This window comes from Zootoca vivipara, chromosome 1 (assembly GCF_963506605.1).
Source record: "Zootoca vivipara chromosome 1, rZooViv1.1, whole genome shotgun sequence".
Lineage (NCBI taxonomy): Eukaryota > Metazoa > Chordata > Lepidosauria > Squamata > Lacertidae > Zootoca > Zootoca vivipara.
Genome location: NC_083276.1, coordinates 49,092,884 through 49,105,746, shown reverse-complemented (window position 1 = coordinate 49,105,746; position 12,863 = coordinate 49,092,884). Strand labels below are relative to the sequence as shown.

The window sequence follows — 12,863 nt, the reverse complement described above, 5'->3', positions numbered from 1 at the left end:
AATAGTGAGGAGATGTTTGGATTGGGTCTATCTATATAAGAGATGTGAGGTGATGTAGAAGAAGTGGGATATTTCTCTCTCATTTCAGGATACTTTTTGCTTATTCCTTCCAACCTTTATCAGACATTTTCTTCCCTTTCTCCCCATGGCTTTCCCACAAAAACTTCAGCCGTGGCCTCAGATTTCCGATCCTCTTCACCGCGAAGCACGGCAGCAGCGTTTTGCTCATTTTACGGAGCTGGCAATCATTTCTGTACAGGAGATTGTGGACTTTGCGAAGCAGTTGCCAGGTTTCCTGGAGCTCACCAGGGAAGACCAGATTGCTCTTCTGAAGACGTCTACAATAGAGGTAAGACCCACACCCTACCGCTCTCATCAGAAGGAATGACAGCTGTCACTGCAGTCATCAATAACGGTGACACCTGGCTGGTAAAAGCTTGTCAGGGCAGGGCAGAATGTGCCCAGCCAATGTGCCGCCCTACAGACTCCCGTACCGCCCACAAACCCCCGTTGTGCCCTATGGCCCCCACCCCACCCATACCTATCTACGCTACTGGCACCTGCCCCCAATTGAATGGCAGGCACCTCTATTGCCGCTGCAAGAAGAGGCAGCTACAGGGGACAACTTTGGCAGGTGTTCCTATTGAGGTGGATGGGTTTGATGTCATACCCATTTCCTGTAACAATGGCATTAAACTGTGAGTAAATTTGATTAATTTTAATTAATGTAGGAATTGCTCACCAAATTGTGACACCTGGTTCTTTGCTAAGACGATACTCTTCTACAGCAGCTCATTTGGAGCTGTCCAGGGTCCTGGTTGCTGTTTACGGGAACCTACCATGACCAAGTTAGTAGTAAATTGATTTGTCTTGAGCTGACTGACTTTGACCTGACCTACTTAACTGGACCCAATTTACTGTAACCTGGCCTGCCTTGTTGTAATTTGACCTACTTAACTGGACCTGACTTTTGCCTGCCTCTTCCCTTGCAGGCCACAAATCTTGAAAATTCCCTTCTGTGAGCACTTAATAGGATCCATGCCACTGTGTACTATCTTACTGAGGGCTATTGGTGCAGGGATGTGTCCTGCTAGTTCATTGCCAGATGTTTAATGACTTCTGTTTTCTACATTTAAGGTGATGCTGTTGGAGTCATCTCGGCGCTACAATCCAGAAACAGAATGCATCACGTTTTTGAAGGACTTGAGTTATAATCGGGATGACTTTGCCAAAGCTGGTGAGCTAATCACAGTTTAGAGTATCAAGGAGATCTTTTTTCTTCTTCACTGTGGACAAATTTTTTTAAATGCTGAAAAAACAAAGTCCAGACTCTGCTCCAAAAGAAGTTAGGCTCTCAGTGATTGAACTTGGCATTTTTACTCTCAGCTGCACCTTTTAATATGGAAATTTCCACTATGGTTCATTCTATCCTGCTTTTGGAATTCCCAAGTGATTCCAGTGGGGTTTGATTTCTCTTGTACTTGAAAATATTTTTTTAGGCCTAAAGGGCTCTGTTTCACTGTTATTTATTTAATAACATTTATGTACCACTTGATCATTAAAAACTTCAAAGCAATTTACAAGAAGATAAAACAAGAAAATCAATAAAAATTACAACTGTACTTTAAAACATACAAACGTTAAAATACAAAAGTTAGGTCTCCTAGTGGTATAGCAATAAAACCATTAGCACATTTGCAAAGTGAAGCAGGGTCTGGTATGGTTTCAGATGGGATGGAGAACCACTTGGGGGTTAGACTACATGACTCTTGGGTCCCTTCCAATTCTATGATTCTATGACTCTACTAAAACAGATTAAAATTAAGCAGGACTGGCTAGCTTTTACAGTTATTCTAATTGGAACTAGTGTCACAGTGCCAGGAATATAAGGTAGCAACTACTGAACAAAAACATGGGAAAGAATAGAGCACCATTAAGATTCAAAATGCCTTCAATTTTTTTTTAAAAAAATGTTTTGCAATACATTAAAGCAATGTCAACTTTTAACTTCCTGCTTGCTGTCTTCCCCCCACCCCCAGGCCTTCAGTTTGAGTTCATCAACCCCATCTTTGGATTTTCAAAGGGAATGAATGAACTGCAACTCAATGATGCTGAATATGCACTTTTAATTGCTATCAGCATTTTTTCTGCAGGTAATAAGCCTGGGAGCTCATGTTGCTGAATCAAAAAATAAGAGTTTGTATGTGGGAGATTAATAGCATTTTCTTACAAAGAAACACGCATAGATATAGTATAGAATAAGATTCTAATGATTATGCGGAAGGATAATTTGTGCTGTGAATTAATTTTCTGGATCATCTATCTTTGAAACATATCAAGAACCAGATGGAAGTTTTGACATATATAACTTGTCAACCTCCTGAGTCTCTAAGAGCAGAAGTAACTCACGAAAGAGTCCACTGTGACAATATGATAGAAAAATAACCCATTTAATATAATTGTTTTTATGGGGACTATACATCTGTTCCTAAAAGAGGGTTGAGAAGTAAAACATGCTCATAAAGCCTCTGATAAAAAATAGGGAACATGGAAGACGTAGTAATCACTTTATGGCTTGGGAGTATTCCTATTCCTTGGTTATCCAGTGCAATAGCCTCCAGATGTTGTTGAATTATAACTCCCATAGCTGCTAATCACTGGCTGGGGCTGATGGGAGTTGCAGTACAACAACATTTGGTGGGGGCTATGCTGGTGACTCTTGTCCTATATCGTGGTGGGGGCAGGGAAGTAAGTTGTCTTGACATGGATGTGTGAAGTAGCTTAGCTTTGGTTCACTTTTTGGAGATATAGAATTTGGCCAATTGATTACAAGAAAGAAGATTCCACCTAAACATTAGGAAGAACTTCCTGACAGTAAGAGCTGTTCGGCAGTGGAATTTGCTACCAAGGAGTGTGGTGGAGTCTCCTTCTTTGGAGGTCTTTAAGCGGAGGCTTGACAGGCATATGTCAAGAATGCTTTGATGGTTTTTCCTGCTTGGCAGAGGGTTGGACTGGATGGCCCTTGTGGTCTCTTTCAACTCTATGATTCTGTGCCCCCCCCCAAAAAAGATGCCCCAGTTGTGTGAAAGTGTATGGAAATACAGTGGTACCTCTACTTACGAATAACTCTACTTACAAATGTTTCTACTTACGAATGGAGCTCCGTCCGCCATCTTGGATGCGATTTAGATAGGATTTTTTCTACTTACGAATTTTTAGATAGGGTTGCTTCTATTTACGAATTTTTTCTCCCAATGTATTCCCATGGGATTTAACTTACAAATTTTTTCAACTTACAAATGTGTGTTCGGAACGCATTAAATTCGTAAGTAGAGGTGCCACTGTATATGAGTTGGGTGAGGATGTGACAGTGAAATTGCTTCTCCTGTTTTGTTTTCTGGATGCTTTGATACAGAGAAAAGTATAGCTGCAAGTAATAAATAAATAAAAATCTATCCAAAGCTCAGCAGTTCTCCTCATTGATAAACATAATTTAAAGCAGGGTTTGGCAACCTTTGGCACCTCCACATGGTGCTAAGCTACATTTACCTTCAACCCCATAGCCCTATGACCAATAGTCAGAACTGATAAGAGTTATGACCCAAAACATCTGGAGGGTCAGAGCCCCCCTCTCCATGTTTCATTGAACTTCAGAATGTTCAAAGTCCTTCATATATATTATCTCAATCTTTTCAGCTGCAGGAAGGTAGAGGCAGCCTAGCTCACAACATTTGCTTCCTCCATTGCCAATGGCAGGAGTTAAATACTTGTTCTTAATGAACGTGAATAAAACGCAGCAGGTGTGAGAGAATGGTTCATGTGACAGGAACCTGTGCATGGACAGTTGTGTAGCCAGACTTTGGGAAGGGGCTTGGTAGATTTGAGTACCATACTGTCTGCATTCAGCTATCTATGAACCTTTTGTCTTGCTTATTGGCAGACCGGCCAAACGTTCAAGACCAGCCCCTGGTGGAAAGGTTGCAGCATACCTATGTAGAAGCCCTTCATTCTTACATTTGCATCCACAGACCAAACGTAAGTGTCTGGCTGAGCTCTGAGAATGATTGTATTGCCAAAAATACGTGTGCAGAATAATATTGTGATTAAAGTACTCAGGTTTTTTTTTTAAAGTTGTATTGATTGGTCTTTTGGACTTCATGTTCAAATGATTCTGTTTGCATAGGAATCTGTCTTATCTTGAATCAGACCATTGGTTTGTCTAATTCAATCATAATCATAATACTGCCTTCTCCGACTGGCAGCTGCTCTGCAAGCTCACAGGCAAACATCTCTCCCAGCCCTGTTAGCTGAAATCCTTTTATCTGGAGATGCCAAGCATTGCACCTGTGACTTTCTGTATGTAGTGCTGCTATTGAACTTTGGTTCCTTTCCTGCTATCTAATATTTATTAAAAGAAACAGAGAAGGGGCAAACATTACAGATCTAATAGGGGCTTACTCAAAGTGCCCCTTACTTTAAGAGCTTGAGGACAGAAAGCAAATATGTAGTGAACATTCTTTCAGCTCCATTGTCACAGTAATCATCATCATCAATAATAATTATTTATACCCCACCCATCTGGTTGGGTTTCCCCAGCCACTCTGGGCGACTCCCAGCAGCTTAGACTCCCTTAGAGATGGGCAATCCTGTATACATTATGCAGCCTTGTCTAACCTCTATCTGCCTCCCCTTTATATGGGACTGCCTTTCGTCAGTTACGTTTGCTAGCACTGTCAACAGCTCCTCAAGATCTAGGGGAACCTTCCCTATGTGGAGCTGTCCAGTTGTCTTTTAGGCCAGGGGTGCGGTGGCCTTCCAGATGTTGCTGGACTACAATTCCCATTATTCCTGGCTATTGACCATGCTGACCTGGGCTCATAGACATCCAACAACATCTGTTGGGCATCCAACAACAAGTTAGACATTCTTGTTTTGGGAGATAATACAGTTCTGATTCTGTAGTTGCTGGGGGATGGGGAGAGATAATTGATTGAAATGTGCTGCTTGAAGGTCTGGAAGCTAAGGCAAGTCTTGAACAGGATTTTTAGTGCACAGAACAGAATACTGTTTCTTGTCCAAGCTTCCTAGTTCACAATATGATTGCTCCTAGTTCTATATTCTCAGCTTTCTGCCCTGCAGTCCTTTGATTTTTTGCTTTGTCATTTAACTCCCCAGTTCTTGATGGTACAATTCCCCCCACCCCCACCCCCAATACTAAGATTTAAATTCATTATGCAAAGAGTGCAAAGCAGTTCATGCAAGTGTCCATGATTTGCATAATTTGTTCTGAGCAGGGAGCATAGAACTTGGGGTTCTTTGGCACAGTGCATTGCAATCCATGAGGTTGCTGAGACATTTTACAATTGAACTGATTGGCATAGGCTTAGATTTAACATTATTAATTACACTGATATCTAAAATGCCTTGCAGTCTTATTACCATGGGAGCAAGACATTATTAGTCCTGCTTTGCTGATGAGAAGCTGAGACTGAAGCAGCATTTTGGCTCTGACTGATATTGTCCTTTTGCATATGACCTTGCAGGATCATCTAATGTTCCCACGGATGTTAATGAAACTGGTCAGTCTTCGGACTCTAAGTAGCGTCCATTCTGAACAGGTGTTTGCTCTTCGACTGCAGGACAAGAAGCTGCCACCCCTTCTTTCAGAGATCTGGGATGTCAATGAATGACCACAATGTCCCCGTGCACCAGCTAGCTGAAGCAACCCCATCCTTGACTGTTGCTAACAAGAAGCTGTCCTCCCTTCTCCAAAACACTGAAGCTCAGTGCAGAGGGCTATGGTCTTGTGGTTTCCTTGTTCTGAAACAGTGCAGAAGGCAATTGAGATGGACCAGTTAATGGTTGAGTCTTTGGTTTTAATGCCTTCCAGAAATGGAACAACTGAAACACCTCAACGTAGTAGAGATGATGAACCCACCCTAATAATTTCTCCAGTGGCTCTCCTTCTTCAGGCACTTATCCTGTGTTTAATTTCAAGGACCTGTCATACACCCACCCATACCCCTCAGGAGTTTCAGAGGCATGCCCCCATTATGTATCCAGTTCGTTTAGTTTACTGGGAGTTGTCTGGACTGAATATTCTAAATGCATTTTCTCATTCATATAGACATTTCTGGCAATCTCATGAGTAGTTTTTGGTTCTCGGTGGATTTTTTCTCTCTGCAACCTGTAACCATAATGCAATTTTGTCGACTTTTTTCAAAGGGGCTCTGAAGGTTGGAAGGGTAGCTGTATCATAGAAAACTCAATGATATTTCCTTTCCCAACTCCTATCTCCCCCCCCCCAAAAAAAACACCACCACTGTTATTTTAGGGCCATTCATGTGTACATCAAAAATGCACAGGGAGCCATGCCCAATAACCAATCCCTGCTATGCAGCTGCTTCTAATGTGAAGGTGCACATCACATGTACACACAACTTGCATTTGTGCAGCCCTATCCTGTATACGGATACTAAAAAGTAAGTCCAGCTGAGTTCAGTGTGGCATTCAGTTGACTACATATAGGACTGCAGTATCAATGAGCAATCTGTGAAGTGGCCCTTACAAAGTTTGTGAACTTGTAGATTAGCACAGCTTCAACATGGGGCACATCTTACCTGTAGAATCTGCACTGAGCAGCATGCTTGCTTTCTGCCTATCAACCCTCTTGCCCACAGTGGCGATCAGTGCTGTCCCTTGCCATACTGTTTCTGTGTAGATCCCATTTTTTGCACCTGTATTCCTTTTGGGTTTCATAAACATGAAAACATGTGACAAATGATTTCATAGAAGGTTGTGTCTATATGAACATGTCTAGGTAATCATTTTTTGGCTTGCGGGGAACGACTTGTAAGAACCAAGGAAAGCATATTGTGCCAGGTGGATCAGAGGAACATTCCAAGGACACAAATCCAAGAGATTTGTGTGGTTAGCTCGGGGTGCCAGCTGTATTTTCTGTCATTGTCTTATACTACTCCTTCAGTCATGTGGACAGGAAAGATCTGCGTCGGAAGCTGTCTCTATGCCTGGACTCCAGGGATCAAGAATGTTCCCTGTCCTTGTATTTTGAGCTATCTGTATGAGCTTACAGTGGGTGTGTATGTATGTTGTAATAGTATCAAACATTACTTGGGTATCTGTGTAATGTGGGTACTGATGTCTATTTTTGTAAAAGAAGAGACACTTTGAAACGCAATTTGGAACAGAATTGGTAGAGTGGTGCTTAGCTTAACCCCTATCCTTCCCACTGATTTTCAGCTGCAACTCCCCTCCCTACCAGCCATTTCCTCTATAGAGTTCCAGACATAATGTTTATAAGGGTAAAATATGTCTCTGGACCCCATGTGGAAAGAAAAGCAACTGGAGAACTGTTGCAGCAAAAAAGGCAGGTATGCAAAGAGTTAAGAACTTTCTCCCCTCCAGCCTGGTTCTTCATTCCAAATTTGTCTTACAAAACAATCTTTTCTTCTGCTGCCCTAAGATATCTCCAGGAAGAAAAATAACAGTTGCATGTGTGATCCAAGTTTACTCTGAGAAAAGAAAGGGGCCTGAATCTATTTTGAGGTGTATGTTTATAATCCTTTCTTCTCATCTTTGAACATGTCAAGTTTTTATCTAAGGACTTTTCTTTAAGGTTGATACCCATTATAAATAGTTGAATATTTTCAGCCTGGTCCTATGCAGAGTTAGGCACACCCAATCAAGGTGCTTAAGCATACCTAAGTTTGCATAGAGGATTAACTTACTTGAAGAAAAACACCAATCCTTCTGTTTGCTAGAAGAAACAAATTGATGCTGGGAATTAAATCTGTGATTCCCTGGCACTGCAGTAGTACTGTATGTGCTTCCTTTGTTGGGATTTAAATCACTTGCCCTGCAACCATCCTAAGAGCCTGGGCCCATAAACCAATGTGATTGTTGACTGTAGCAAGTGCCATACCTATGGTGTCGGCCTTGTGTCTGTTTTGCACTTGAGGTTGGTCTCTTTTCACTGGCCTTCACTCACTCTCTAAAGCACTTGTAACAATGTGTAAAATCTGTTTTTATATATATAACTTTGCTGTTGCAATATCCTTTACCTTTAATTCTGTATTTTTGACTGTTTGCAAAATGCTAATGTTTATGCAAAAAATTAAAATCTAATACATAATGTTCGCTGTTAGTAAACGACTGTTGTTAAACCTGCACATCTTTGGGTAGCGGTTTTTGCTTTTGGGGGGAGGAGAACATGTGGCATCTCCTTTAGATTGGAATGGTTCTTTTGGTTGCTCTGCTCGTGCTCATTATAACGCCTCTTTTAACACCCCTTGTCCCACATAGTGGGGTGGGGGTGGGGAGTCTGTTGCTTAACGCGGCTCCGGTCCGGTTTTTGGCCCATCCCGGAGGGCCCGGCCGGGGGGCCACGGCGCTCTCAAGGCCCTTAGCAGCGAGCGACTCCACAGCGCCTCTTCCCGCCGCTTTCGGGTCTCGCGCCGCTCCCCCTTGTTCCGTTCCGCCCCGCCCTCCCCCTGCGAGTGGCTGAATGGTTTGGCTCTCCCACCTCCCGCTCCCCGCCCTCCTCCGGCTTGTTGGTTCGCTCCTCCCCGGGCTGTTGATGCGGAACTGGAGCCAGGCGGCTTTTAGGCTGAGCTGCGCGGTGCGTGAGGAGGAGGAGGAGGCGGCCTCGGCTGACAGGTAAAGGCGAGCAGGCCTTGCGCTAACGGCTGGGAAGCGGATAATGGGGCGCCGCCCGGCCTCCTGTCTGTGACATATGCGGGGCTGAGAGGCAGCGCGGGTTTGCGGGGAAGGCGGAAGAGGCGCGCTCGCTTGCGTCGGGGTGGTGGCGGCAGCGGCAGCGGCGGCGAAGAGAGAACCGGACCTGCCGGCTGAGGCGGCGGCATACACAGCCAGTAGCCCCTGGGCTGAGGGGCTGCTCGGTGGAGAGCAGGTGGGCGCGCGGAGCTCGCGTGGGCCAGGAGGGGAAGACGGAGGAGTGCGCGGGGGTTGGAGGGCAGCAGGCACGACGAGTGGGGAGCTCGGAATGGAAAGGCGTTCGGGCGGGGGTGCCGACGGCTGACGCAGAAAAGGTGGTGTGTGTGTGGGGGGGAAGTATTGGCAGGCGCTGGATGTGGCGCAGCCGCGTGGGGAGGGGGGAGGGGAGCTGCCGGGGGGGGCAGGGAGGGATAAAGGGATAAAGCTTAAGGCATTAGCGGGATGCAGCAGGTACTGTGTGTGTGTGTGTTTATGTGCGTATAAATGGGTTTAGGGGGGCAGGTACTGGAGCAGTGTATGTGTGTACTCTGTCTGTGTGTGTACGCATATAAACACACAGTATGTCTGTGTTTATGTGCTTATAGATGGGTTTAGGAGGGCGACTGCCTGATGTTGGTGTGATTTGTGTGGCTTACGCCCCCCTCCCATCCCACCTCTGGGCTGAGCTTGCAACGCGAAGATGCCCCGTCCTTGCTCTGTGGATCCATCTCTCCCATCATTCGGGGATGCGATACCGTTGCAGCTGCTCTCTTGGACTCGCTCCGGGTGGATGCTTGTCCAAGGTCACGAGAGAGAGGGAAGAGATTAAATGCAGTTTGCGGCTCTCGTTGCTGTGACCAACTCAGCAGAGATATTCTTCGCATAGCTGTCAACCCTCCCTTTTTAAAGCGGGAAACTCCCTTATTCCAAGCCACAGCTGTCAACCTTCCCTTTTTTGCTGGAAATTCCCTTATTCCAGCGCCGTTTCCTGCTGCTATCCTGGACTGGTTAGATAAACGGTAGACCATGGGTCAGCAACCTTTTCCAGCTGTGGGCCAGTCCACCATCCCTCAGACCATGTGGTGGGCCAGACTATATTTTTTTTGGGGGGGGGGGAATGAACAAATTCCTATGCCCCACAAACAACCCAGAGATGCATTTTAAATAAAAGGACACATTCTATTCATGTAAAAACACGCTGATTCCTGGACCGTCCGCGAGCCGGATTGAGAAGGCGATTGGGCGACATCCGGCCCACGGGTCTTAGGTTGCCTACCCCTGTCGTAGACTGTCCCCGGGACAGGTGAGGCTGCTGATCCCTTATTTTCAAATCCGAAAGTTGACAGCTATGATTCTTCGGCCCAACAACAACCGCGGAGGGGTCATATGTCGTCCCCAAGGCCCTGGGGGTCGGCTTACATTCCACACAGAAATGAAGATTCTGTCTTTGCTGTCTGTGCCTTGCTAAATAAGGTGTTGGAGATCGATCTTGCTTGCTTCTGACTTGCATTTTTGGGGGTCGAGTTTGGCCAGCTGGAAAATTACAGCATCTATTAAGGGACTGTGGTTTTTGAAGCAGCTGGCCTCCCAGTGTTGAAACAATCTGAAAGAGGAGAATGTGTGCTTTAAAGAATGAACGGTTGACACATTGTGAGCTCAACCAATAGAGTAGTATCTATTCTGTACACATGAGCTGCTCAGATAGATTTCATTTTCCTTGGTGATCATTTCTGCACTGCTTTTGGGCCCAAAGCACCCCAAAGTGGTGAACAACATTAACACATATTACAAAAGAAATGCACAATAAAAGTAACATAATGTAGATCAATCAAAACAATATAAAATAGGATCAAAATTAATTTAAGAATATAGTAGTACCTCGGGTTACAAACGCTTCAGGTTACAAACTCTGCTAACCCAGAAATAGTACCTCAGTTTAAGAACTTTGCTTCAGGATGAGAACAGAAATTGTGCTGCGGCGGCAGCAGGAGGCCCCATTAGCTAAAGTGGTGCTTCAGGTTAAGAAGAGTTTCAGGGTAAGAATGGATCTCCGAAACGAATTAAGTTCTTAACCAGAGTTCTTAACCACTGTACCATTTATCTGTTAGGATCTGATCATCACTAGGTGTGATGCCTTGGAGGCGGCAGAAACTGTCCATTCTTCATGGTTTCTTTGCAGAAGCAAGGAACTCACCTGAACCATCTAGTTGCCATTTCCCTCCTTACACAGCATGTTATTTATGTGTTTCTGATGTACAGTGAAAAGTTATTGTCTTTAGTTATCTGATGGAGCCATTCACTTATTAGGCTGTTCTCAATAATTCTGACCAGGATACTGCACCCCCATCAAGTGTCTCCTTTCGAATAATAAAATGTTTGTGTGTTCTTGAAAACAAATACATTTAGGCTGTATATTAAACATGATGGGAATGTTGTCAGGAAATTCTGCCAAGGATTTGCTTGCTAATGTTGCTGAGATCTTTATTTAGATTTCTGTCCCATCTGTCTACTTGACATAAAGTGAATGACAGCATTTGTGAAAGACAGGCCAGAGCAGACAAAACTCTACCCCCTACTGGCTTAAGGACATTTTCACGTGTGAGCCTTGGTAGTTTTTTGTAATTGTAACATAAATGCAAAATACAACACTGGTTAAAATGTTCAATTTTTAAAATTTCTATTAAGTGTTTATTGTGTATGTAAAATAGTTCTCAAAGAGGCCCTGTAGTATTTAAAAATATTCTGAGACTTCTGTCATGTGTCAAAAACATTCTAACAGCACAATCCTCATCAACATGTCTACTGGGAAACAAGCTTTATTGAATCCAGTGGAGCTTACTGCTTTGCTTTGCTGCATGTTTTGTCATTTTCAATATCTGCTGTGGCTCTTTCACCAAGAGAGTATTTACCCCAATCTTGGATCTAGGCATCTGGGGAATTCTCATTTTATCCTTTTAAACCAATTACAAACAAACATTAAAAACCAACATGGATTACTGCCTGAAGTGATTTGTATTTGACTTTCATACAAGAAGCTTAAATGGTTGTTCTTTGTCTCATGTGGAAGAAATAATACTTGAAAACCTCAAGTACACCTTTTAGTGTGCTGTGTGAAAATAATATAGGATCCTTAGGCTTTCGTGAGTCTCGAAGAGAAGTTCTATGGCTGTAGGACAGTTGCTGAGAAAATTCCTATAGATTCCCTTGCCAGAGCACTGGACTGAGAGTAATTTAAGGTATAGGACAAAATAAAAACCTGAATTCTGCCTGCAAGAATTATGGCTAGCACTGGAGCCCAGCAGTAACACCATTCTTATTAGTTCAGTTTGTATGCCAGTTTCCCACATAAATGCATCCCAAAAATGTGGCTTGCAATGCAACCATAAAACTACCTATCAATACCTCATTACAATCAGTGTAATACATACTGTATTATGATAATTGAAAATGAATAATTTATTTTGATAGAGTCAACATTATGCCACCTAAAATTAATTATAAAATAATATCAATCATTGAAAAACATCAAATGATATTTATTTGTGATAAAATATATAAACCAGAGTCAGATATGATATGATGATTTTCCAGCGTAGTCAGGTGTTAATACTTATGGTCTTAATACTTTGTAGAGTGGTCAACATAGTCTAAATCACCTTTGTTACCTTCGTGAGTAGAGAAGTTGTACCAATGCTTCTGTTGCTACCTGGAACTAGTAACAGGCATTTAATGTATAATTAATAATTTGTTAATGGTGTGTGTATGTGACTTCATTCTAGTAAAGGAATTCATTGGTGGAATATTTATTAAGATAAGGTAATAAGTAGCTTAGGAGTGGCTTTTCATGGATTGTCTATACTATTGTACAAATATGCACTGTGTTGTTGGATCAGAGCATTTGGCCAACTTTAGTATCTGACCATCCACACGTTTGTTTCTCTGCAGCCTAATAAAAACTGATATCTGCATTTATACAACAACTACCATTCTGGTAGATCAGGTGTAGTTTATAAATTGTTTCTATGCAGCTTCAATGCTTACATAAATGCAGGGCAACAAATTGGCAGATAACTATAAAGTCTGCATTACAAAATCAATACTGGTGAAGCCAATTTGGCACTCTTACAGGG

At 43.2% G+C, this 12,863-nt stretch overlaps 2 protein-coding genes across 22 annotated transcripts in view; both read left to right on the top strand.

The window, feature by feature from the left end:
• The window catches only part of NR1H3 (nuclear receptor subfamily 1 group H member 3), a 31,223-nt gene extending 24,921 nt beyond the window's left edge, over positions 1-6,302 (top strand). For 3 of the 4 annotated variants that reach the window (XM_035114877.2, XM_060274315.1, XM_060274319.1), the window contains 5 exons: positions 170-349; positions 1,138-1,237; positions 2,040-2,153; positions 3,941-4,035; positions 5,544-6,302. In XM_035114877.2, the coding sequence (XP_034970768.1) occupies positions 170-349; positions 1,138-1,237; positions 2,040-2,153; positions 3,941-4,035; positions 5,544-5,690 (636 nt within the window). In that variant the 3' untranslated portion in view covers positions 5,691-6,302. The remainder of the gene's footprint in view (positions 1-169; positions 350-1,137; positions 1,238-2,039; positions 2,154-3,940; positions 4,036-5,543) is intronic. The other variant, XM_060274324.1, reaches the window with a different exon arrangement.
• Positions 6,303-6,680: 378 nt separating this feature from the next.
• MADD (MAP kinase activating death domain) overlaps positions 6,681-12,863 on the top strand; it is an 80,047-nt gene continuing 73,864 nt past the window's right edge. For 17 of the 18 annotated variants that reach the window (XM_035114818.2, XM_060274303.1, XM_035114807.2 and 14 more), the window contains exon 1: positions 6,681-8,676. The gene's annotated coding sequence lies outside the window, so the exon portion shown is untranslated. Of the gene's footprint in view, positions 8,677-8,810; positions 8,930-12,863 lie in introns of those variants that run through there. The other variant, XM_060274254.1, reaches the window with a different exon arrangement.